Genomic DNA, 27,797 nt, shown 5'->3' with positions numbered 1-27,797 from the left:
GATCCGCCTGGAGTCACCAAACCTCAAACTATTCATGACACATCTTGAGTTGGCGAGGAGGCCTAAACAACCCTGCTCAGATATCTTTTTGGAGACAGTGGCCCACGGGATTATACACCCATACACGGGGAGATCCCCACGAGGGTTTTGCCGTTGCGCTTGTTACCCGGGCACATCAGTTGTATACAACCGCCCAGTTTGCCACTTTACAATGCACTGAGATTGCTGGCCAAGAGGAACCCTGGTAATTTACAAGATGGACATGTATAGTGTTCCACTGTTATGTGAATGTTGCAGTTGTACTTTGTATGTTTGTGCATTTTCCAGTTGTCTACCGTGTGGGCTCTGTTTATAAAATGGCGCTGACCACACTATCATTTGTGCTATAACTACATAATCACTAGGCCCACCAGTTTTACAGTATTGAATGTGTTTTACTTTAGGCTCTTAGAGGTTTGTGTCTTTGCCCTCTGTGATATATATCGAACGTGTGCATGTTGATGACTGTTTTTATTCCTTCCCAAGTTATTACTTAACATATGGCTACTGTCCGGACCTGGCAGTCCACGGCCGGGGCTGCTGGGTGGACAAAAGCAACTTGGATACCTGAGACACATAAAACCTTATATTTTAATTGCAGAAGGAGTCACAGGGCGCATATGTTCTAATACTGTAACTCTATTCCTACAAGTATTATGAATAAGGAATTTATAAATGTACGCTAAGGCAGAGCTCACATGTTGGTTGATATAATTGCGAAGTTTATTATCCTGTTTTTGTTTTTTAAGTGTAACATTCCTAAAGCATCACATGTATGGATTTCAGGTTTCTTTCCTGTAATAAGAGCCTATTTACTGATATTCTGATATTGCTTGAAGTGTCTAATGTTTCTCAGCGCACCAGTTCTGGCAATAGCACCTAACATTCTATCTGACCAGTTTTATGCTTACAATGTTTAAATAGTTGGATGCAGTTTTTTGTTTTGTTCTATGTTTACTTTTCATCAAATCTATTTTTATCGCTCTACAAAATCCCCTGGACTCTAATAAGACTATCAAACTTGGTCCAAGAGTGACCTAGCATATGGTTATAGGGGGATGTAAAATGAGGACTTTTACCCAAACTTACATAATTTTTCTCAGATATGATGTGAATATCCTTATAACATTTATTTGTGTATGATGTATGTTATTATTTTTTATGTCCTCAATAAAAAAAAAAAAAAAGATATATAGACGACCTACTCTTCATTTGGTCCGGTCCTCCCTCAAACATATCTTAGTTTGTTGAGTGGCTCAATACTTATAAGCTTAATCTCAGTTTCACCCACACTACAGACTCTATTAATATCAATTATCTTGATTTGGATCTGGCAGGGAACCCGGACGGTTCCATCATCACCAAAGTCTACCGCAAGCCTATATCCGGCAACACACTCCTACATGCGTCCAGCTGCCATCCTAAGAATACCTCATATGCTGTGGCAAAAGGCCAATTTATGAGGCTCAAGAGAAATTGCAGTAGGCAGCAGGATTACATGCAGGAGGCTAAGCTGCTGGAAAATAGATTAAACAGCGTCAATACACTAAAAGTCATATTAAGGAGGCTAAACATCAAGTAGAATGTCTCTCCAGAGACTCAATGTTATTAGACAAACCCAAAAACAGCACTGGTGACTTTAAGGGAGTTTATTTTGTGACGAGCTTCAGTGCTCAATACTCCCAAATCTGCAGCATTGTGAAAAGACATTTCCCACTTTTAGCTGCTGACAATAAACTCACCAACACTGTCAAAGAGGGTATAAGATGTTCCTATAAGAAATTTTCTACTTAGGCCTCAATACTGTCCCCCACCCAGTTAAAACAGACCACATACAAAACAAGTTCATGGCTAACACACTTAGGAATGTTCAAGTGTGGCCACAGGAAGTGTAAGCCCTGTGAATATGTACAATATTCACAGGGCTTACATCTGAATTTAAATCAACAGTAAGTGGTCAAAGTTACCCCATTAAGTGATGTCTCTATTGTACACATACCCACGTTATTTATCTTATAATGTGTACTTTTTGTAATCTTCAATATGTGGGGCTCACCTCCAGGGGCATTAACTCCCGCATTAGGGAGCATATTTCCACCATAACGAATGGTAAATCCACCACCCCCTTGGTGCAACATTTTGCTACGAGACATAACAGCAGCCTAGACTCTTTCAGATGGACCGCTATAGAAAAAGCTAAGGTTCCCTCTAGGGGTGGTAACCTCAAGAGTATTTTGGCAAAACGTGAAATTTATTGAATTTTCCAATTGAGATCTAGGCTTCCATATGGCCTTAACTCTAGGTACGATCTCATTAACTATTGGGAATAATTTTCTTTTCCCAATGGTTTCCTTATTTTAATTTCTCACGTTCTGCCAAATATCTCTCTCTGGGGCAGCCTGGAGCTTCCCCATAGCATATCATAGCGCATACACAGTGCTTGCCATCATTATTGGGTACTCATAAGTTATATTATACACTATACATATTACTTTACATGCATTATATATCTTTTGACTATATTGGCTTAGTTTTTCGGATAGTAGTGGTATGTCCCTCTCCTCCAAATACAGGATATCTGGAGTGTATGTATTTATAGCCTCTAGTAATTGGTAAACATAAAGTACACTTAAGTTTATTTAGGTATATTCAAATACTCACCTATACCTATGTGGACAGTAACATTTCATTTCTATTCCATGAACTCTTTATATCCGGTCCTATGGTCTTATGTTATATACAGGTTAATTTACATATTAGCTTTGTACTGTTTCAATCTTTTTCTGTCTTTCGGTATTTCTGGTTTCCTGCATCAATTATAATATACAATATGTATAACATGTGTATCACTTTTATGTACCACTGTATTTATTTATAATTTTTTGTATATATTGTATATAAGTGCTTTTCTGTATGCATAGAAGGGTTGATTTCTTATTCAAGGTCTACAGAGTAGGGTGTGTCCTTTCATTAGGCTATTCAGCCTATTAGATTCATTCTAAAGGTTTTTATTGTACTCACTCAGGTGTGGCACCATAGGCTATGATTACGGCTCTCCGTCGAAACATGTAAGTCATTGGTGCCACGCTCTCTTCCCTTTTTCTCATTTGCACTGTGACTTGGAGCATTTAACTCTTTTATCATCCATGTTCCAATAATTTTTTTCCGGATTTTATCTTCAACACTTTGTGTCCTGGGATTTCATACTCCTACACTTGATGCTTCCACTTACCAGTGTATGAGTCCCTATTCATTTGCCTCATCTAACGCTGCAAGAACTGGCGAAGATTAGACACACCCCCTGACGTCATCATTGATGCACTTCCCGGAAATCCACTATCGAGTGCCGCTGGCCGAAGTCACGGATAGAGGCTGAGCTGTGAGAACGGCCAAGGACGCTGCCATCAGGTATCCCCCTGATATGTCTGTTGTGCAGATTCTCCGGAGCTCCTTACGCATATTCCTATGACGGCTGACTCGAATGGGATCCATATGCATGTGTGGAAACACTATAATAGGGTGAGTTTGTCTCTATTTAAGTCCCAGTTTTGAAAGTTTTTATCACATGAATTGCTCTGTAGGGGTTTACCATTTTTGACTCTTTACCATTTTTTACTCTCTCTCTATTATATAACTATGTACAGAAATATTTATAGATGGAATAGTAGTTTGATACAGGATTATCTAGTATTACATCAATATGTACACATAGTTATGCATAGAGATGTGTCTGTTTAGATACACTTATTATTTTTTAGTAATTAATGTTTTATATTGTTTTTATTGATTTTATTAGAGACTCCGTGCAGTGTTGGATATTCCCATAGTTTACTATCATGTGAATGATCACAAGCCCTATTAGATAGATGTCTTTTATATAATGATCGTTCCTTATGTTTTGACAGGAGACCGATAGCTTTTTTTGATTGGCCGTGTGACTGACAGGTCTCTTCACGCCCCCTTAGTGTACCCATCAGTGCGTGTCGCACGCCGATGACATCATCACTCCTTGACACTGCACGTGGGCCGCGAATTCAGCTCAGCGTTTGGAGACTTCACTAATGGGTATTTAAGGTGATGGTTTAACTAGATTGTTATATAGCTCTGTATTTATTTCCTTGCTATATCTGGCATTTGACAAAGGGAACGTAATGTTCTCTAATTAAGTGTTATGTTTTACTATTAACACCAGTGAGTGCCTTTTTCAACGCTGTTATACATACATATATATATATATATATATATATATATATATATATATATATATATATATATATACACACATACATATCTATATTTAGACATGTATATGTATGTATCTCAATGTTAAAGCCCTTTTACGGCTATTTTTTTTTCTAACACCGGAGATCTCATATCTTTGAGTCCTTATAACTTTTGTGTGCAATATTTGTTTTTAATACTTTGTATTAGACAGTGTTAATATGAGTGAAAGTGTACTTTGAAATGTATTTTTGAAGTGCTTTGTGCAACTTTTTATTTTCAGAAAACTGTTAACCACAGCTCTGAGATCGCGGTAAAGATTATTGCGTAAATCAAGATTGCACTAGCGAAATCGATATTGTACTCAACTTGTAATATCAGCGCAATGGAAAGGGGGTGCAAATGATTGCGATAACGCTAGCGCAATCGTTTGCGTGATTTATAATCTAGCACTAAATCTGTAACATTCCTACTGAGTTACTATGTGTATATAAGAAGCATCACCAGGTAACATATACCTGGTGATGACATCATCTCACCTGCTTCAAAAGCCTCCCTCTCCTAGCTCGCCGCATGAAACTGTGTTTGCTCTAACCTTTGATAAGGAAGTAATTCTATCTGCTGATCTGAGATTGCATCCTGCTACTTCTAAACATGACTCTTTATTGCTGCTGTTAACATTTCTTATAATAACATAACCAATTCATTGATCAAACAATCACCCTTCTACTCTATTAGTACCATGCATATGTTCAATTTCAGTCTCATCAGATTTCAGCCTGTCCTTCAGTAACAGATACTACTATAACCAAAATCCAAGAGGGATTCAAAATTCTACAGGATAACATTAAAGCCGCACAACAAGGACGCAAAATCCTATTACAAGCAGAAAAAACGTATGCCCCCCACATACAACGTTGGGGATCTAGCTGGTTATCAACCAAAGAATTACGTTTAAATATTCCATCTAAGAAACTAAGTAGTCTCTTTATGGGCCCTTCCAAGATACTGAAAATATACAATACAGGATTCACCTCACATTCCATGTATCTCTTTTAAAGCCCCATAAACCTGTTATGAATATTATCTTTACCTATAAAAGTATTTTATGTGAACTGATTTATGGGAGTAATGCATGTAATTTAATGACACCCTTGATTATATTACTTGTTAAAGATAATAAACATAAAACCTGAATCCTTTTAGTTGCTATGTCTATCAATTATACCGACACCAGATAAATAAACAAAAATAGCTTTATTAAGAAGATTTCACTCCCGCTCCGATAGAAGTAAGATTTTTACGTGCGTCGGGTAGGGCTGGTATTACAAGTTGAAAGTAAAATGTTTTCTGTTGTGCGCTAACCCAATGCGTGCAAAAAGCCGAACTTAGAATATTGCAACCAAATTAAAGGGACAGTCTACACAAGAATTTTTATTGTTTGCAAAGATAGATAATCCCTTTATTACCCATTCCCTATTTTTGCATAACCAACACAGTTATAGAAATACACTTTTTACCTCTGTGATTACCTTGTATCTAAGCCTCTGCAAACTGTCCCCTTATTTCAGTTCTTTTGACAGACATCCATTTTAGCCAATCAGAGCTTGCTCACAGTATAGTGGTTAAAAAACTGTCAAAATGCCCTGAGAGAAGAGGCGGCCTTCATGGGCTTAGAAATTAGCATATGAATCTCCTAGGTTTAGCTTTCAACTAAGAATACCAAGAGAACAAATCAAAATTGGTGATAAAAGTAAATTGGAAAATTGTTTAAAATTACATTCTCTATCTGAATTATTTTGGAATAGACTGTCCCTTTAACGTATTCACCCATAAAAGTCAATGGAGCAAGAAAAGTAAAAAAAAAAACTAACACCCCACTCGCATGCAAACCTGATTGCATATTCTCAAGTGCGCTAACCCGACATGAAAATATGAATATTTCACATTCCAATGTTCTTCACATAGCAGAATATGTTCCATTTATTCATAATTACATATTTCTACATATATCTGATGCTTTTTTGGTACAATATATATCTATATTATACATATATACATATATATATATATATATATATATATATATTTATATATTTATTTATTTATTTATAGATAGATAGATATAAACCTGATATCACTTGTGTGTAACTGTTAGCGCCACTCATAATATGGCCCTTCGTGTGCTAATTTTAGTAGATTTCTAAGAAAGTGAGACATAATACAATTGGGAAGTATTTTTTTTTTAGTATGTAAATATGATTGTTTTAAATATTGTACAGTGAGTTTTAGGATGTATAAAGCAATGGGTGCCACCATATTGTAACCTAGGTTCTCTTCTTATCTTAGGCCAATTAGGAAAAATAATAAATGAGTCAACAGAGTGTGAAACCAAATGTTTGGAATATAGCTATGTTAAGTATGGGACTCTGTATTTCCATTTCTAACAGGAATTGTAAAACACGCAATTTTCAGAATTAAGTTCCATGAAAATCTTTCATAATAAGTAATGACAATTGTTATACTTCATATAATGAAACACTTGAATATTGCAATCTTAATGTGTTAAATGGCACTTTATTTTTTGCTGATGGGCTAATAAAGTATTTATATACATATACCAAATAAAAAATTATCAAAAAATGCCTAAATCTTGTTTTAGAAAATTGCTTCTCTATGCAAGCCATCAAGGACAATTAAATAAGCTTTTTTTTTATCTTTAATTAGTCATTTGAAATAGCTACTTTTGTGTCACAACTTATACTGTTAAATCTTCAATAATGCAGTATTAGCAACTGAAAAGATTTCATGTTCAGATAGGATAAGCAATTTTATGAGGCTTTTGTTCTCTTGTATTCTTTGTTGAAAAGTATATCTAGGTAAGTTTGGGGGCTGCAATGCACTACTGGGAGATCGTTGTTAACTCGGGCTATGCACATACGTATTCATTGCTAATATGGCTCTGGTTGACTTTAATTATAAGGAGAGTCTAGTCAAAATTAAACTTCCAAGATTCAGACAGGGCATGCAATTTTAAACTTTCCGATTTACTTTTATTAGCAAATTTGCTTTGTTCTTTTGGTATTCATTGTTGAGCACTTATTTGCTATAATGGAAATCTGTCCAAATAACTGAGATAAAGGGGCATTCTGCAGAGGCTCTGATACAAGGTAAACGTTAATATACGTTCATATAACAGTGTTAGTTATGCAAAACTGGGGAATAATGGTTAATAAAGGGATTATCTTTTTTTAAAATAAACATTTTCAAGTAGACTGTCCCTTTTAATAACGTGTTTAAGCATTATAGACCTTCACAATATTTAACGTTCACTAGTTCATAGCACTCTACATACTCATAAGCAATAGCTTAGGAAGGTAATAAATATCACGAAAACAAACAATAGAACGGAAACACCGCAAACTAGTTACTGCGTAACCATGGCAACCTATGACTGCTATTCTTCCACGTCGTCGCAGTTTGACGTAAGTCTATGGGCTGTTTGCTGTCCTCTGATTGGTGGGCGCTTGGGCTCGCCGCTCTATGGCTGACGTCACGCCACGTCTGTTCACCCCCTTTTGGAGAATCAAAGGGGCCTAAGTAGCGGGGGTGTGTGTGAGAGTAGCCGGTAACACAGGCTTTCTCGGCTGGGGTAAGTGTTGCTGTATCCAGGTTCCCGTACTATTAATGTGGTTAATCTCTGGTTGTGACCACTGGTTTCTGACAAACTGTATATAAAGTGTTTATTTAGCCGCTGCAGAAGGCTGCAATACAAGCAGCAGAGCTTGAGAGTCAAGTGCTTAAAGTGAGAGAATAGTTGTGTTGTTTTAAAACATACCTTAGTTTTATTTTCTATTCACATACATTCCTTAGAAAGTGTATTGCACACACATAGTCCTGGATCATTTCCTGTAAGAATAGTTACTTCCTATAGAAGAAGGTACATACTTATGTTTTCTGGAATCCTGCTACACTCAATAAAGACAGTGTCATGTTGGATATCTTCTACTAATATCATTTGTATAAGTATATCTGCTGTCTCAATTAACTGATTACAATATAGAATAGTGTACAATTTGGCTGCTTTACAGTGGGATGCTATCTTATAATTGTATAGCTAAAAACAATATTGTTGGGTTAAAAGGACATTCTAATGTGAAAATGGGATTTTTTTTATTTTTTTTTAATTAGTGTTCTTTGGTAACTATAATCTTACACAAAAGGTTAAACACATCATTAAAGTCCCACTCACACAAGGGTAAAATACATTAGCAGCAATTTCTTGTAGCTCCTGAACTGGACATGTGTGTGCTCATGAGCTGCAATTTGTTAAGGATCCCATGAGTGATATAGTAAAAATGTCACTCCTGAAAGAAAGTACTGTATTGCTACAAATAAGGCTATGACTTGTAATATATATCTATCTCCTCCAGATACTAGATTTATTGTAGTCTGGAGCAGCACACACATATGTAGCAGAGGTTAAATGCATACTGTGAAAAGAGAAATTATTTTTAGATTTCAAGTGTTAAGGTGTATGCAAATTGTTTTATTATTGAAGTTGTATCATAACTCACTTGTATTGTTTATGTTTGAAACCTATTTTGTATGAAAATAGTAGTGATATTACTTACTATTTCATTCAATCATCATGCTCTTAAAGGGATAGTCTACAATAGATTTTTTATTGTTTTAAAAGATAAATAATCCGTTTATTACCCAGTCCCCAGTTTTGCATAACCAACACAGTTATATTAATATACTTTTTACATCTGTGATTACCTTGTATCTAACCCTTTTCTGACAGCACCCTGATGACATGACTTTTTATTTATTATCTATTGACTTGCATTTAGTGCTGTGTTGTGCTAAATCTTAAATAACTCCTTGGGCATGAAAACAATGTTATCTATATGGCCCACATGAACTAGCAGTATCCTGTTGTGAAAATAAAATAAAGCATGTGATAAGAGGCTTTCTTTAGTGGCTTAGAAACTTAGATGTTTAAATATTATAAAGTATATTAATATATCAATGTTGGTTGTGCAAAGCTGGAGAATGGGTAGTAAAGGCGTTATCTATCTTTATTAAACAATAACAATTTTAGTGTAGACTGTCCCTTTAAAGGAAAATAACAGTGAAACAGTTTTAACAAAATTATACACTCCATGTGGCGTTCGTAGTAATTGCTATATATTTAAATATACTACTTATTATGCCCCTGGTGCAATTTCAAGTGCATTGAACGCTGGGGCACTCTGGCAGTAAGTTTTGTGTGGGATAGTTTTTAACCCAACGCATGTTCACTGGTCATGCATGGGAACCAAAAGGGGAATCTTTATGGATTAAAGTATCAAAATAATTTAAAAATAACTTTTTTTTTTGTTTTTGTTTGTGAAACAATAGTTTTATGATTATTTTCCTTTGTTATTGTTATTTATTTTATAATAAATTGTAGTATTTAAAGGGATATGATACACAAAATGTTTATTTTGTGATTCAGACTGAGCATTCCATTTAAAAAAAAAAATAGAAGTAAAATAGAAAGTTGTTTAAAATCACATGCTCTATCTGAATAGTAAAAGAAAAAATTGGGTTTCATATCCCTTTAAGATACTACACTGAAATTTAGTCGAAGCCCTAGCAATGATTTTGAATATGTAAAATCAAAGCAAGTTTTCTTAACAACCAATTGTTTTTGTAAGTTTATTTCTGGTAAAAAAAAATATATAATTTTAAAGGACACAAGTTTAAAACTGTTTGCATTCTCAAGGGTCATAGGGTACTAATAACAACTGAATAATGTTAGGGTTAATCCTATGATGCGAGAATGGGCTGCAACTTTTTTTTTTCTTCTGTCACTGGGATTCAAGTAGTTAACAGCATCTTTATACTATTGGCACTTTGTCACCACCAGCATAAACATCTCACTTTATGTTGTTGGCCATGAGATTTTGATACTAAATCAATATGAGGGATATTTGTCAAGTAAGCTCAGTGTGGGGTAATTCATATCCCAGCTTATTCATTTTCCTGTCTACCTTTTTTAATTTGATCTTTTATTGATTTGTTTTAAATTTTCTCTACTCCTCTCACTTCTCTTTCATAATCCACGTTATTTATTTTTCTCCCTTTTTGAATTTGATCTTTTATGGATGCATTTTAAAGTGAATGTCCATTTTGATGAATTAGTGCCCGTTTTTTAATAATCCTATTAAAAACAAGGGCACTTTAATTCATCAAAATTGACATTTCACTCATTTTCTTCAAAAAAATACCTTTTAATCCTGGCAGCCGCTCCAACAATTCCCCCGGCCGTCGGAAGCCACTGCAGACGTCAAAAATGACGAACCCGGATTCCTCCAATCACAGCTTCCCCCCGGGGTAATCTTGGCCTGATGCAACTCCCTGATTGGAGGAAGCCAGATTCGTCATTTTGGACCCGCGAAGACGGCTTGCGACGGGCGGAGGAAGTGCTGGAGTGGCTGCCAGGATTAAAAGGTAAGTTTTTGAAGAAAACAAGTGAAATGTCAATTTTGATGAATTAAAGTGCCCTTGTTTTTAATAGGATTATTAAAAACCGGGCACTAATTCATCAAAATTGACATTCACTTTTAATATGTTTACATTGTTACATGAAAGCCCAAGTATTCTAATATTTCATGATTCAGATAGAGCAAATAATTTCCAATAACTTCCCAATTTACTTCTTTTATCAAATAGGCTTAATTTTCTTGGTATTCTTTGTTGAATTCACTACTGGGAGCTAGCTAAGCACATTAGTGAGCCAATGACAAGAGGCATATATGTGCTGCTACCAATTAGCTGTTGGTTCCCAGTAGTGCATTGTGCCTACTTGGGTATGCTTTTTAACAAATGATATAAAGAGACCGAAGCACATTAGATAATCGAAGTAGATTGGAAAGTTGTTTAAAATTACATGTTATATCATCATCGGTAATGTTTAATTTTTATTTTATTCTCCCTTTTAACAATCATGGGGAAGAAATGGTTCATCAACTAAATATCTGAAAACTTTATATAAACTATAGAAGTCACAACATATATCAGGCACATGCTTTAAAAGGCCTAGGAGACTGACAATAGTAGTTCCATGTCCGAGCAGCCATACACAAGCATTACATCAACATGCACATTGCCAAGCGTCCGCTCCACTGCACTCTGGAGTGATGACTCGCTCGTCACTATATGGCAGTAGGATGGAAGAATCTGGGTTTGCAGATGCCAGAAGAATCCTACCTACTGGAATGCACAATGTCTACTGTATGTAGTGTTGGTGGAGGAGGGATAATGGTCTTCGGCAGATTTTCAGGGATTATGCTAGGTCCATTAGTTCTAGTTAAAGGATCATCTTAAAGGGATATGAAACCCCAACATTTTTGTTTGTGATTTAAACAGTCAATACAAGTTAAAAAAAAAAAAAAAAGTACATTTCCAATTGACTTGTATTTTTTTATTGAAGATGTTCTTAGGTATGTGTCTGCAGCACTGCATTGCATGACATTGTTTTTACTAGAAAAGCACACAAGAAAAGATTTGCTGCACATGCAATACAACATGGTATAGTGCATGTGAAAATAGGTAAAAAAAAAATGATTTCACACAATTACTTTATTGGATTATAGAACAAAACAGGCACAACACATACATGCAAAGTTATACTTAAACTCCTAGGTAAACCCTATCAGGGTTGTCTGAAAGTAAATGCTGTTGTTATTGATATAATAAGCTATCCGCAATAGGGAGTCTCTAATAGCCCAGTTATAACATCTGCTATCTATGGCTAAGCTCCTTCTATAGCGGGAGCTAACATTCTTTTTATACTTACTAATATTGCTTCAGGGTCGTATTGTTAAACCAAGGAGTAAGCAAAGTTAAAATTAGGAGACAATGCTCCTGACCTATACGCCCCTGCCAATGAAATCGTTTTACCAATTTAGTGCTTTTACAAATGGATAGCATTCTTGTAAAACCGCTGCCATATAGTGCTCCAGACACATGCACACTCCTGAGCCAACATTCCTGCTGTTCAACAAAAGATGCCAAAGAACAAAGAAAATGTGATGATAGTAGCAAATTATTAAGTTGTTAAAAATGACATGCTCTGTCTTATTCATGAAAGAATCATTTTGAGTTTCATATCCCTTTAATGCTACAGGATACAAAGACAATTGGCTGCTTTCGCCTTTTGTTGGCGATTTCCTGTTCTGTCATGACTGTGCCCCTGTGAACAAAGTAAAGTTAATATAGAGATGTTTTGATGAGTTTGGTGTGGAGGTTTAGAAGTGGCCCTGACCTCAACTCCATTGAATGCACATTGCAAGCCAGGCCTTCTTGTCCACATCAGTGCCTCACCTCACAATTGCTCTTTTGGCTGAGTGGGCACAGATTTTAATGACAGGTTGCAGAAAATTGTGGAGGCATTCGCAGAAGAGTTGCGGCAAATTGCTGTAAAACAGGCTAAAGTTACTGAGCTGGTTGTTCTTTCCTGAGAGTGTGATTCTATCTGTGTGTATAATGTCTCCCTAAGGGAAAAAGGGGCAACTAGATGTGGACTCCTTGCTCAGTGTGCTTAGAGGAATATGGCTGTTACCTTACTGACGAGGCCCAATGAAGGCCGAAATGATCGTCTGGGGTTGCTATGTTCCTCATTCAGGGGGGAATTGCCTCATATTTTAGTGCTGGACTGACCTTAATAGGCAGGATCAGACTGATATACTACAGGACAGTTCTACTCTGTGAAAAGCAATACTGGGCTAAAAAACAGGATGCACCCAGGTGGTTAATCACCATAGAACTGGCTTATTGAGCGGGTTGTTCGTTCCGGAGAGTGCACTTCTGTGTGTGTATATACAAAATTGTTACATTGAAATTAAACTAAATATATAATAGATGCAAATAATGACATAGTAATTATAAAGAGTCAAAAAAGAAATGATATCCACTTCAGTTATATTCAGCACTTTCCATATTTGACAGGGTCATTCATGTATTCCTCCAGTAAATTCTGAACCTAATTTAACACATATGTAAGTACTGTATTCCCTACTGCTTAAGTGAACATGTGGCATTTCCCCTACGTCACTAAATTCATAAACTGTAGCTTTATCATTAGGGAGGTTTACGTTAATGGCATGTAACCAAACCAGACCAATTCCTGCTTGCATTAAGGGTGTGATAAGCAATTACTTCACACTTACCGAAACTCTTATGATTTCAAGCACTGGGTTTCTCACGCTGCATTACATAGTGACTGACTACCAGCATGTTTAAATTGCCTAAATGAAAGATCCTGTAAAGGTTGCAGTATTTAAACCATCTATAAAAGGGGTTACCTGATGCAGCTCTGTTTCCCATAAAAACAAAAAGAAATCCTAAAATATATAGATATGCTTTTGGGTTAGTCTTTAATTGTAGGTCCTTTCATGATTTAGAGCAGGGTTCTTCAAACCACGGGTTGGAACCCATTACTTGGTCGCAACACCATGCTTACTGGGCCATGACCACTTGTGTGTGTTTGAGAGTGTGTGTGGTGTGTGTGTGTTTTATGAGTGTGTGTGTGTTATTACCTTTTACAACACTTACAAGTTTGACTACATTCAGGAATAAAGTACGCACACATTTTAGTCACTTTGCCCAACATTTCAGTCATCTTGATCTTGTATATTCACAAAGGTATGTGGTATGGCACTGGGTCTTGGGAAATTTAACGTTTGAAAGACCATGATTTACAGCATGCAATTTTAAGAGAATTTCAATTTACTTCTGTGATCAATTTTACTTTGTTGAAAGTCATACCTAGATAGGATCAATAATGCGCTACTGGGAGTTATCTGGTGGTTGGTAGATACATATGCCTTTTTGTTATTAACTCACTAGAGGTATTCAGCTAGCTCCCAGTAGTGCAATGCTGCTCTGGAGCTGACTATTTAACCCTCTTTGCAAGGGTTAAATAGAATGAACTTACAGGAAAATACTAGTTGAGGAGAACATTATTTGAACAGGGTACATTATTGAAAGTGCAAATACATTTCCATGTTTCAGATAAGGGAAGCAATTTTAAGGGACTTTTTTTAGAAGAAGCAGATTTCATCTTATCATTATTATCTGTGCCTCCGCCCCTTCATTCATTGCTGTAGAGTGGGTCCAGCCGCTCTATAATTTTAACAGAATGTGCTCTCCCTTTCTATGCTAGCAGTGAATCATTAAACCAGTATTGATTCACCGTTTACTGCTGTGCATGCCCAAGAAGTTTTGCAGGGAGGTTCATATTCTGGAGCGCAACTTCATTTCAGGTAATGTCTTATTGGAGGTGGCGACTACGGTGTCATAACCTAAAAAAACAGGATTTCAAGGGAGCAGGCAGCATGAACAATAATTTGTGATCTAATTTAATAAGTTTATAATACCTAATTTTTTTTGTTTTTGTTTTGGGTAGTTGTTTTTTTTATAGAAAGAATGATTGCTTTACAAAATAAAAGGTTTTATTCAGTACTTTCACTAAACAGTTTATACTTATACCATGACTTTAAATAACTCTTGTTTTTGTGTAAACTTATTTTCTCCCTAAAAAGTCCAAATAGCAAAATCTATAACCTAGGTTTTCAAAATGTGTTAAAATCCAGTTATTAGACCGACAAGAATGACTAAAATGTAAGAATTAATAAATCCATCCACATAGTTAAACATATATGTTCGATGTGTTTTAATTTAGGCATTACCTTTCTACCATCATGATACACGATGAAACCCCACTGTTTGATCCTCAGCTGCTTGAGGAAATTGACTGGAGTCAGAACACTGTATCCTTCTGTCCCGCCATCACGCCCCTTCATCCTGGTGATGGCCTCATTCTTAGGCCACTTTGCATAGCTGACTTGAACCGAGGTAAGTGCCTGCTCAAATAAGCAATACTTTTAAAGGGATTGGATTCTGATTTGCTGATCATTTGAAGAAGAAGGTGGCTACGTAACGATGGGAGGAGTTCGGCTGCCATATTTACCTGGTATTAGAGAAGTTATCGCCGGTGATTAGTACAAGAAGCAAGGCGGCAAGGCAGAAGGGGTATAGTGCAGGCGGATCTTAGTTTTTTATTTTTCAATATCAAATAATGTTGCCACAAGTGTTGACTGTCCCTTTAAGTATTACAACATTTACCATAAAAAATGTGTTTTTTAATTTCTAAAACTTATATAAAAGGTAAGGAGAAAAATGCCAAGACTAATGTAGCTGTAGACGGTTGAGGTTGCGCATTTATTTCAAATATCTGTAGAACCAATCATTTCGGAGAAAAGATCCTCCAGCATTGCTTCAAAGAACAGGGCACACAGTGAAGACCGCGATCCTCAAGTATCCCCCAACAGGCCAGGTTTTCGTTATAGCTGAACCAGTGCACAGGTGAAGTAATCAGCTGAGCAGTAACACCATGGTTACTATCCTGCTCTCACCCATATCAAATCAAAGACCAAATTACTCATATCCTGAGAGGTACTATCGGTACAAGTATTCTGGAGAAAACATACTTTGTTAGGTTATTAAGCGCAATTGTACTCTATTAAACACCACCATCCTATATTTAGGAATAGCCCCAGACTGGTAGGGTTTGACCGCTTAAAAGCGCAGATTCCATCAAGCAATGGTAGTGAAGTTAGCAGGGATAGAACTATATGGGATCAAGAGTGTGTCTAATCTATGAAAGGGGCTTATCACTGGCTAACCAGTGCCTTAACTATTGACTAATTATTGGCTTTTATTTTTAAATAAAAAAATAATTTTAAATTGGTTGGATTTATAATTAGTTCATAGGCAATTATCCCTTTATTTAGGAAAACATGATTTGAATATATATCATGAAGTCTCTTTTTTTTTTTAATTATATTTCTTTGTGAACATGGCTGTATTTATTTATATATATATATATATATATATATATATATAATATTTTTTTTTATTGAGAGCTAGCTGTTGATTGGTGCTACACGTCTCTTCATTAGCTCGCAATGTAATTGTTTTGGTGGTGGAAGTCATTAATACTATAGGAAGCATAGGCAGTAGTGGTTTGGTTTTTCCTCATGTTTTAAGCAGGTAGTTGATTTCATGATCATCTCCTCTGTAGCACCTGACACCATTTAATGCACAAAGCTGTACTCCATCTGGGCATACAAAGTGCTGTAGTAACACACGTTCATTCCTATTGCTCATTCCAACCACACTGCTTTGGTGGGTTAACTGGGAGCTAGCTGGTGATTGGTGAATCTTGTCATTGACTCCACCACAACTTCTGCCATATCCTTGTATTAATAATCGCTGATCTACAATAATGGACTTGTCTGTTCTTCCTAGATTGTATGTAACACATTTTTCACAGATTCATGATATGATATTTTGGAAGCTGTGGTCTATTATGAAAGAAAACTGTAATCCCAAGATGCACTGTACACCCGATATTGCTGTAATTTAAAATTGTTTTAAAATGATTAAAAGCACATTTAGTACATTACAGGGATTTGATTTGATATTTTCGCATGTACATTATAAACACTAACACAGCTATTTGTTTACAGGTTTTTTTAAGGTGCTCAGCCAGCTAACAAAAGTGGGAGATGTTACTCCAGAGCAATTCATCAGTAAGTAGTGTATGTGTTTACCACTCATTAGATGGGTCCAGTCCAGAAACTAATGTTAATGTGCATGTTGTGAATCTGTTTATCATATTGTGGCTCCAAGTAAAAGTAGTGATCTTTCCAAAGAAGCTGAAATCAAAGAAATTGTACTGTAGATTTTGAGTGAACGAAATTAAAAATAAATAAATCATAATGTTACTTTTATTTTTGTTATGCATGCAGCTAACTTTTACTCCTTTTGTTTAAATTATTTGAGGTCCATAAAATAGTTTTTAAAGGGACAGTAAAGTCAAAATTAAACTTCAATGGATTGGATAGAGAATGAAGTTTTAAACCACTTTTCAATTTACTTGTGTTATCAATTTTGCTTGGTTTTTGCAGTTTCCTTTGTTAAAGAGTAATCTTAGGTGAGCTCAGGAGCGTGCAACATTGTCTCTAGAAATATTATACATAGATACAAACATTGCTGCTAGAGACACATGCACACTTCTAAGCTCCTATCAGCCTACCTAGCTTTACTCTTCAGCGAAGGATATTAAGAGAGCAAAGCAAATTTGATAAAAGTAGTAAATTGGAAAGTTGTTTTAAATAACATGCTCTATCTGAATCCTGAAACACATTATATATATATATATATATATATATATATATATATATATATATATATATATATATATATATATATATATATATATATATATATATATATATATATATATTATCTATCTATCTATCTCTATATCTATCTATATCTATCTCTATATCTATCTATCAGAGATAAACAAATGTGTTTAAAAGTGTAGGAGCCAATGCAGCACACACACACACATATATATATACATACATACATACATACACATATCAAGGGGTCCAGGGCTAAGGTACCATTGTCTATCGTCTGTGTTTGTCAAGCCCTGTTATATATTATCATGTGTTAAACATGTCTTAAATTGTATACATGGGGAAGATTTTAAGACTTAAGATATTGGAAAATGTTTAATCTGTTTCATTAGAAAAAGACAGCTGACTTATTCTGATCACACATTGTCATTCAATAAATGCAGAATTTGTCAGTTGAGAAGCCTTGAGACACAAAGGCCAATCCATTTAAAGGGACATTCAACCCAAACTTTTCTTTCATGCAATTTCAAAAAACATTCCAATTATTTAAGTTCTATTATTTAATTTGCTTTGTACTCATGGCATTCTTTGTTTAGAAGCATATCTAGGTAGGTTCAGGAGCAGCATTGCACTAATGGAAGTTAGCTGTTGATTGGTAGCTTTTGTCATTGGCTCACCTGATGCATTCAGCTAGCTCCCAGTAGTGTATTGCTGCTCCTTCAACAAATGATACTAAGGGCCAGCTTTAAGAAAGTAAGGCAGACGAGGGCATACATCTTCTTCGTCCCTGTCCACCTGGCTTCGCATCTGGCATGAATGCATTTACCATTGCACACTGCGGCTACTGTGCAAGGCTGCCCCCTGCTCGCGGGCAGCCAATCGCACTCAAGCAAGGGCCGTCAATCTCCCCGGTTGGAAAAGTACGAGGAGATTGACTTCTCCACATGGAGAAGTGCTTTAAAAAGCAGTCTAAAAACTGCTGCTTCTTAAATCTAAGTACATGTTCGCTTATGCAAACCTGCAGCCGATGGTGCTCCGACCCCTTGATAAATTTCTGACTAAGAGAATGTATCAAATTTCATAATAGAAGTAAAATGGAAAGTTGTTTAATATCGTATACTCTGAGTTATGAAAGAAAAATTTTGGACTGCATGTCCCTTTCTCTCTTGTTGTTTTGCTGGGGGGAAGAAAAACCCATACTACAACAGTTTTGAAAAATAAATACCTGGTAGGTTTATTGAGGTTTCGGGGATATATCTCCCATTCTTCTGAAGAAGGGGAGATATATCCCCAAAACGTCAATAAACTTGACCTTTCTTTTTAGATGCAAATCCGTATGTATGATATAGAAATGGTGGTAGTGACAGGAGGGGGAAAAATATACATAAATCAAAATGCCAGACAGGAATTTCATGATTGTGCATTTATACCTGGCTGTACATTGTCAATATAAACTAAAAAATCTAACTTTTCTATATAGAAAAGAATGAGCGATGAGTCAGCATCTCATATTTTTATTTTTGACCAATAAATATTAGCTGAGACAAGTTTTTTCTTAATGGGTGTTTCTGTAGAATAATCTGAAAATGTCAATAACAAAATAGTTTTGAAACTGCTAATTTATATTTTAAACTTTTACAAACGCATATATATGCCTTTAATGTCTCTATTTTGTTATACAGAAGATTTGAACTGGACTGAAATTTTATATATAACCAGAAAAAATGTAGTTGTGAAACATTTGTTCTTTTTGTTACAGAAAAATTTGAACACATGAAGAAATCCGGTGATTATTTTGTTACTGTAGTAGAAGATGTAAATCTAGGCCAGATTGTGGCCACAGCAACCCTCATTGTGGAACATAAATTTATACATGCGTGTTCAAAGGTACGTGCATTAATGCATAACAAATTGGTTTTGCTTTAGTTATCTATTTCTTAAAAGGACACTAAACACCACTTATTTAGGAGCTAAAAAGCAACATACAAAGGCTGTAAATCAAGTAGCTGGTTTAGGTATTTTGTAGCATTTTGAATATCCAAGTTATGGATTTTGCTTTTTGGCCTCTATAAGAGTGTAAGACAAAAAAAGCACAAGGCAAGTTGTGTAACTAATGTGGAAATTCCGTGCAAACAAACACTGCTGGTTATTTTTTGACATGCCTATATCCAATGGACTCTTTACTGAACTACTGTCTTATGCTCTGGTCTAATAACGTTTTCTTGTACTTTATATGTATTGCATACACCATGCAAAGCAATGGCCAAATACAGAAAAAAAGTGCCCAGCACTCGTTGGATTTCAGCCAGCTGTGACAAAGCAATGGCCAAATACAGAAAAAAGTGCCCAGCACTCATTGGATTTCAGCCAACTGTGACAACAAGTGTATTCTTTAATGTGACGTTTCGGGACACAAACAGTCCCTTCCTCTGACAAACAAGTGAACAAACAAAGCCTTTTATAAATCTTTGTTGCCCTCCTACTACATTATAGCCAATCTGAGCTGTCCCAATGCATAGTCAATTAGTGACATCATCTGTTTTAGTTATACACCTCGTTAAGTATAAAAACATCAAATGCTGTGAAATTCATGATATGAATTTGTAGTGAACAAAACAATATACAGGTGGCCCTCGGTTTACAATGGTTCAATTTGCACCGTTTCAGAATAACAACCTTTTTTTTCAGTCATGTGACTGCTATTGAAAAGCATTGAGAAGCAGTACATTGATTAAAATAGCCAGTAGGTGGAGCTGTCCACTTGTGTTGCAGTAAAGACATGCAAGCCAAGCAAGCTGAAATTAATCAGTTTAACCAGACCTGAGCTATCGAGCAGCTTGCAAAGGAACAAGATCTTCCTGTCTATAAATCAGTCCAGATTGGAATGCATAGAACTGTTTGCAGAAAAATGCAAGTAAAGTCTGTGTTGTGTTATTTTATTAGGTTTATAATGCTGTTTAGCAAATGTTTTTGTTCATTTAACTTAGTTTAATTATATATTCTGTGTTGTGTGATTATTTAATTAGGTTTATAATGCTGTTTAGCATTTAAAGTCTTCATTTCAAAGCTTTAAAAATAATGTATTAGGTGTTACTTATGCCAATTTTGAGAGGGGCCTGGAACCTAACTCCCTCCCTTCCCATTGTCTTACATTATAAACTTGGTTTCAATTTACAACCATTCCTTCTGGAACCTAACCCCGACATAAACTGAGGGCTACCTGTACTCTAGAAAGATAGCCATTAGGGCTGTTCAGCTCTGATCCCTTCCCTGCATTTCATTTGAGAGGGTTTGTTGAAATGTAAACAAAGTGGACAACCAATAGGGAGCAGACAACCTTGTCACACCCCTCTATGCTAAGACGTGAAAACACAAAGAAATATCGATCTACAATCTACTCAGATTTAATTCCTATTACTTATATAGACATATGTACTCACTGTTATATCATTTAACAGCCATATTAACTGCTTGCAGAACCCAGAGAGCATTATATTACAATCGTTCAGCTGGGGGGGGGGTGTTGCTCATCTTTCCCCACACCTCATCTGATACTCCATAACCCCGCCTATATATGTATAGAGGTAATTGTTTTGCTTTAGCAATGTTCGCTCAAACACATTACATTTATACTATATTTGTTTCAACAGAGAGGTCGTATAGAAGAAGTGGTTGTTAGTGATGAATGTAGAGGAAAACAGTTAGGAAAACTGTAAGTATCCATAAAATAATGTCTTGCTCAGAGAAATATTTTAAATCTAAATATTAAAATTGTATTTAAATCTGCTCATAATGACTCTATGATTTAGAGCCCTTGTTTCCCTTATTATATTAGCCTCTCTATTATGTCTCTGCCTTAAAGGGACAGTCTAGTCAAAATTAAACTTTCATGATTCAGATAGGGTATGTAATTTTAAGCAACTTTCCAATTTACGTTTATCATCAAATTCACTTTGTTCCTTTGGTAATCTTTGTTGAAACCTAGGTAGGCTAATATGCTGATTTCTAAGCCCTTGGACACCGCTTCTTATCTCTGTATAGTTTTTGACAGCTAGCCACTGCTAGTTCATTTGTGCCATATAGATAACATTGTGCTCACTCCCGTGGAGTTATGTCAGCACTGATTAGCTGAAATGCAAGTCTGTCAAAAGAACTGATATAAGGGGGCAGTCTGCAGAGGCTTAGATACAGGATAATCACAGAGGTAAAAGTGAATTAACCTTTTCACTACCTGGACTATCAGACAAAAACTTGCCCAAAATACCAGAGAATTTTTAGCATTTTTGCTATCACTCCTTTTAAATAGAAATAGAGCCTTGTTTTATTTTATTTACCTATTAAAAAATTATATATATTTTTTTTAAGTAGACAATCCAAGGTATTGATCTAGGCCCATTTTGGTATATTTCATGCCACCATTTCACCGCCAAATGTAATCAAATACAAAAAAAAAATTGTTACTTTTTTCACAAACTTTGGGTTTCTCACAGAAATTTACATACTGCTTGTGCGATCACTGCACAAATGTTTGTAAAAGTTTCTCTGGGATCCATTTTGTTCAGAAATAGCAGACATATATGGCATTGCCATTGCTTTTTGTTAATTAGAAGGCCGCTAATTGCAGCTGCACATCACACTTCTATTATCCCCGGCAGTGAAGGGGTTAATTAGGTAGCTTAATTTTAGCTTTAATGTAGAGATTACCCATCCCTCACTGGTCACCCCATCTTAGGTACTGGCAGACAGTCTGCCAGTATGAAGATATAAGGCCTTTTTTTTTTTTTTTTTTAACAACATTTTTATATATATTTTTTAAATATATTTTCTGCAGTGTAGGATCCCCCCTTACCCCCCAACCTCCATGATTACCCCCCAACCTCCATGATTACCCCCCTCCCTCTATTACCCGCCATTTTAGGTACTGGCAGCTGTCTAAAACCTAGAAATCCTTAAAAAAAAAAAAAAAAAATATTTAACATTTTTTTTTTCCCCCCATATTTTCTGTAGCGTAGTGTCCGTACTGGGCCGGCCACCAGCCTCCCGCCGGCACCAAAAGAACATTGTTACAGATGGTGACACGCACAATCGGGCATCTGCCCTTATATGTAGCTGCAGCACTGATTGCGCTCCGGCTCCATATGCTGCATATGCCTGAAGCTTCAGGAACTTCAGATCTCGGCTGTAACTTAACAGCTGAGAGTGCTGGCGCTTCCTAAAGCTCAGATGTGTATATACGTACGATAGGCAAAGTACTGCAAGACATGTGTGTGTATATATACGTCCTTTTGGGTGAAGGGGGATAATATAACAGTGTTGGTTATGCAAAACTGGTATTTATCTTTTTAAACAATAAGGGGTCTATTTAAGTAGGTGCGGACAGACATGATACGCTATAGCGAATCATGTCCGCCGCACATAGATAAATGCTGACAGCAATACCGCCCCCTGCAGATTTGCGACCATTCGGCCGCTAGCAGGGGGTTTCAATCAACTCGATCGGGCTGATTGCTGTCGACCACCTCAGAGGTGGCGGACGAGTTAAGGAACAGCTTCATAAATAGACCCCTAAGAATGGAGTAGACTGTCCCTTTAAGTGCACATACTGAAAACACTACTACAATGGTTTCTCAATTTTGAATATGCTTAAATTGAAAAAAACACTTTAAGTATAAAAAGAAAATGTTCTAAGCATTGTTGCTTGCATAGCACTGGTTTCACACCTTTGCAGTGGTGTTAAATGCACAGTTAGAGACAAGCATTTGTACAATAATAAAATGCTTTAATGTATTAGTCTATTATATTCTTTCATTATTATATCCCTTTAGTTATGTATTGTCCATCACTGAGCTACAACTTTCTGTTCTTAAAGGGACAGTAAAGTCAAAATTTAAACTTTAATTCAAATAAAACATGATTTTAACCAACTTTCCAATGTATTTGTTATCTAACTTGCTTTGTTCTTTTGGTGTCCTTAGTTGAAAAGCATACATAGGGAGGCTCATAAGCAGCAATGCAATGGGTATCTATCTGATTGGTGGTTGCACAAATGTGTCACTGGCTCACCCGATGTGTTTAGCTACCTCCTAAAGATACCAAGAGAATGAAGAAAATTTGATATTGGATGTAAATTGGAAAGTTATTAATTGTATGCTCTAGCTGAATCATAAAAGCAAAGCATTTTGGGTATGGGAATGCACCAGTTTTTTCATAATAAACCCACTTGAAAACAAGATGGCCCATCATTCTCTTTATCTGGCCAGACCTTGACGGCTCTACATGAATTATCATTATTATCCGTTTACTATCACTAATAACTTGTTTTTCTTTCCCCCAGCTTATTATCGGTGCTTACATTGCTAAGTAAAAAACTGGACTGCTATAAGGTTACACTGGAGTGCAAGCCAAAAAATGTTGCTTTTTATGAAAAATTTGGCTATGTTGCATCAGATGAAACCTACATGCAGAGAAGATTCTGTGACTAACTTCATTGGAAACGTGGTACCAATTTTTCAAAGAATTAAGCCTGGGAATAATACTCTAAAGGACTTTCGGTCTCTGTAAATAGCAGAAGTAAATAAAACATTAACTCGTTGACGGAACAACAGAGTTAGAAATAATATTGGAAAGGGTTCTTGGTTGTTCTTTTTAAATGCAAAAAAAAATAATCTATTTTATATCTATTTTCTTTCTATTGTATTTTTCTAAAATGAGTAAACCAGTAAGTTTGTGTTTATGAGATATATAGTTGGCTGTGGGTTATTAATTTTTTTTGTTTGTTTTATCAATCTGCTTCAGTGCATAAAAGAAATGTCTAAAATATTCTAAAATACCTCTTGAGGTTTTAGAGCTGTATTTATTGCACAAGGAGGCAGTGTGGAATGCCACGGACTTATTTTTCTTCATGTCATTCTATACAAATAATTTAAATAACAATATGTTTACATTTATCTTGGAGAATATGGGTTGTAGGATTGCCATTTTATTCAATAGTAAACTAGTTTTTTACTCAGGGTATGCTATATGCTGTTATAGTCAAAGTTTGTAAGGGAAATTGAGAGATGCTCTGTTAAATTTAAAGGGACATAAAACCCACATTTTTTAATTTCATGATTTAGAAAGAGAATGCAATTTTAAACATCTTTTTAATTTACTTATATTATCTAATTTGTTTTATTCTCTTGATATTCTTTGCTGAAAAGCATATCTAGATATGCTCAGTAGCTGCTGATTGGTTGCTGCACATAGAAGCCGCGTGTGATTGGCTCACTATGTGCATTGCTTTTTCTTCAACTAAGGATATCTAAAAAATGAAGCAAAATAAATAATAGAAGTAAATTGTAATGTTGTTTAAATTTCTATTCTCTATCTGAATCATGAAAGAAAGATTTTGGGTTTTGTGACCCTTTAAATTGAACCAAACTAGGATTAAAGGGATATAAAACCCAATGCTTTTCTTTCATGATTCAGATAGAGCATGCAATTTTAAACAACTTACTAATTTCTATTATTAATTTTCTTTGTTCTCTTGGTATCTTCTGTTGAAAAGCAGAGCTGTATGCTTAGGAGCTGGACCATTTCTGGAGCACTATTTGGCAGCAGTTGTGCAAGAAAGTGATTAATTTACAAGAGCACTATTTCCTGTCATGTAGTGCTCTAGATGCCTACCTAGGTATCTCTTTAACACAGAACATCATGGGAACAAAGTCAATTTGCTAATAGAAGTCTGTCTGAATCACAAAATAACATTTTTGGGTTTCATATCCCTTTTAATAATAATGATTTTATTCAGTGAAATTGTAATTATGCATAGAAATATACTTTCATTTTTAGTTTGATTGCTTTTCCTTTCATTTAAAGGGACATTAAAATATGTTTTATATATGCATCAAATGATTAATTGCATTGCAGAAGATCTGCATTTAAAATAAATGTTTTAAACCATTTAAAACTCAGGTTTTGCAGACCCGAGTTACATCCTTTGAAAAGCCTCTGGAAAAGGCAGTAACATAAATGTGCTCTGACACGTGTCAGCCAATCGGACGCATGTAGGAATGTCAAGGTTCTGCACTCTAGTCTCTAGGGGGTGCAAACAATCTGTTTAAATTACAGGAAAAGCAGGCAAAATAAATAGTGAAAGTACATTGCAAAGGTAAATTATGCAGAATTAAAGATTTCACAAAAAATTACTTTTTCATTATTATTATTTTTTTTTTTTAAAGTGTTTGGGTTTTTTTAAGGCAAAAAAATGTGGTTACTTCCCCCAAGAGATGAAAATCCTGCTGGATCAAGAAGTTTGACCTTGCAACCTATTAAACAGTGACTGCTTGATCAGTGCAGAAATATTTTTATATCTGTCCATAACTGGCAAAGGAGATTGGAAATACAATTCCATGGTGTTTTTAAGGGGTTTGTCACTGGAAAGCAAAGCAATGCAAAATGTACTAGTAACATTTTTATAAAAAAAAATATGCTTTTAAAACATTTACTTGCAATGCAGCACTTAATTGCTAACCTGTACCATGCATCCTTTTAATGAGAAGTTGGCCAATGCGATTAATAAATATTTCCAAAGATGTGCAAGAAAATGTAAGTTAAGGCACAAAAACACATTTTAGGTGAATATAATCCAAAGTTGTCACTTGTGGACATGGTCTTAACAATATAATATGTCTTTGTTCCATAAATAGATATTTTGTCACATTAGATCAGAGGTGGAGAAACTTTTATTCCCGAAAGTCACTTTACAAAAATGTAAATTGATGTTTTGAAAATAATAAATCTGATAATTGAGCCTTGTTCATTCTATTTAAAGGGACATGAAACTGCCAGGTACAACTACAGTAGCTACAGTTACTACTCACCATGCTAGCGTTTTCCTGTAACTACAGCACTTTTTGGCCATTCTACTATTATAACCCATTATTAGAGGCTAGTTAGTAAAGCTCTGCATCTTTATACTGGTTGCCGCCATCTTGGTGCGCACATATTGTTGCATCCTGTGACAGAAGCAGTGCACTTTTGCAGGGTAATAATGTTACTGGTTTTGGACAGCTTTACCTTGCAGTTTTGTATTAGTTTTCACAATAGAATGGAGGGAAGTTACAGTTTTGGCATTTTCTTACACAAGAAAGGCAACAATTTCATGATCTGTGACTTTGCACTGCTTCTGTCACATGGTACAAAAAATACTTAAAACTCCATGATGGTGGTGCTCAGTGTGAGGATGCAGAGCTTTGCTAACCAATAAGAGAACAGCTTTGAAGAGAACTGTAGGTACAAGAAGAAAAACAATAGCATGGTCCATAGTAACCATACTACTATAGATGCATCTAGCAGTATATTATTGATCATTTTTCATTACCCTCTTTCTCCCTCTCTCCTTCTGGTTTATGAGCCTCAGCAGTATCTCTGGACCTGAGATTTTTCACACGTGTTGGGTGATCTTCAATAAGCATGGGTGAAAATTCGGAAATATGTATGCAGGCAGCAGCATTCAGCTATAATTGCCACTGGATATATTGGTGTAAAAGTGCACTTTCACACTATTATATCCAGCACCAAATCTACCCAAATGTCACTGCCTACAGCCAAATTCAGCATTTGTTTAGCAAACCAAATACAAATTTTTGCCAATGCCTAAACTTGAATATGCTACTACAGTCCTTAGAAAGGAAAGATTAAGGGCTCGACAAACCCAGGGAACCCCACTAGCTTCTAGCATTTTACCCCTGGTTCCTAACTTATTTTGGGTTACTCTCTATATTCAAATACCAGTGCCTGGCTCCTAAATATTCTTACTGGCACCTACAGATTTGTGGACCCCATTCATTTAGGTTATAATAAGATTCATTTTATCACAAAGAAAAAATAAATTGCTAATATATATTCAGGTTTGTATCCTTAATAAAGTTTATATTAGGAGCTTAATAATCACAAGGTACGAATTAGTACTTTATTGTATTTTTTTATTTTTTTTTAAGCAAGTTTTGTTCTTTAATTTATTGGAATTTATTTAAGGTACAATAAAACATTTTTAAAGATATTTTGTGTACGTTTTTGTTCTGCCACAGTAACGTTTTCTTCATCTGTTACTTGTTCAATATGTTAAAATGTGTTAATTTCTCTTAAAAGGACACTGAACCCAATTTTTTTTTTTCATGCTTCAGATAGCTCTTGCAACTTTCTAATTTACTCCTATTAACAATTTTCTTTATTCCCTTGCTATCTTTATTTGAAAAGCAAGAATGTAAGTTTAGAATCCGGCCCATTTTT

At 35.5% G+C, this 27,797-nt stretch overlaps 1 protein-coding gene across 2 annotated transcripts; it reads left to right on the top strand.

The window, feature by feature from the left end:
* The first annotated feature begins 7,776 nt into the window (after positions 1-7,776).
* On the top strand, positions 7,777-27,567 carry GNPNAT1 (glucosamine-phosphate N-acetyltransferase 1). 2 transcript variants are annotated; one of them, XM_053697588.1, is made up of 6 exons: positions 7,777-7,912; positions 14,996-15,168; positions 16,845-16,907; positions 19,285-19,412; positions 21,176-21,237; positions 23,860-27,567. In XM_053697588.1, exons 2-6 carry the CDS (start codon positions 15,015-15,017, stop codon positions 24,005-24,007), a joined length of 555 nt encoding a protein of 184 aa, XP_053553563.1. In that variant the 5' UTR covers positions 7,777-7,912; positions 14,996-15,014; the 3' UTR covers positions 24,008-27,567. The 2 variants fall into 2 exon arrangements, with proteins under 2 accessions (XP_053553563.1, XP_053553564.1); XM_053697589.1 differs by lacking the exon at positions 7,777-7,912 and adding an exon at positions 13,377-13,581.
* Positions 27,568-27,797: the final 230 nt, after the last annotated feature.

This window comes from Bombina bombina, chromosome 1 (assembly GCF_027579735.1).
Source record: "Bombina bombina isolate aBomBom1 chromosome 1, aBomBom1.pri, whole genome shotgun sequence".
Lineage (NCBI taxonomy): Eukaryota > Metazoa > Chordata > Amphibia > Anura > Bombinatoridae > Bombina > Bombina bombina.
Note: the sequence above shows the minus strand (reverse complement) of the source record. Positions and strands in the feature narration are given on the sequence as shown.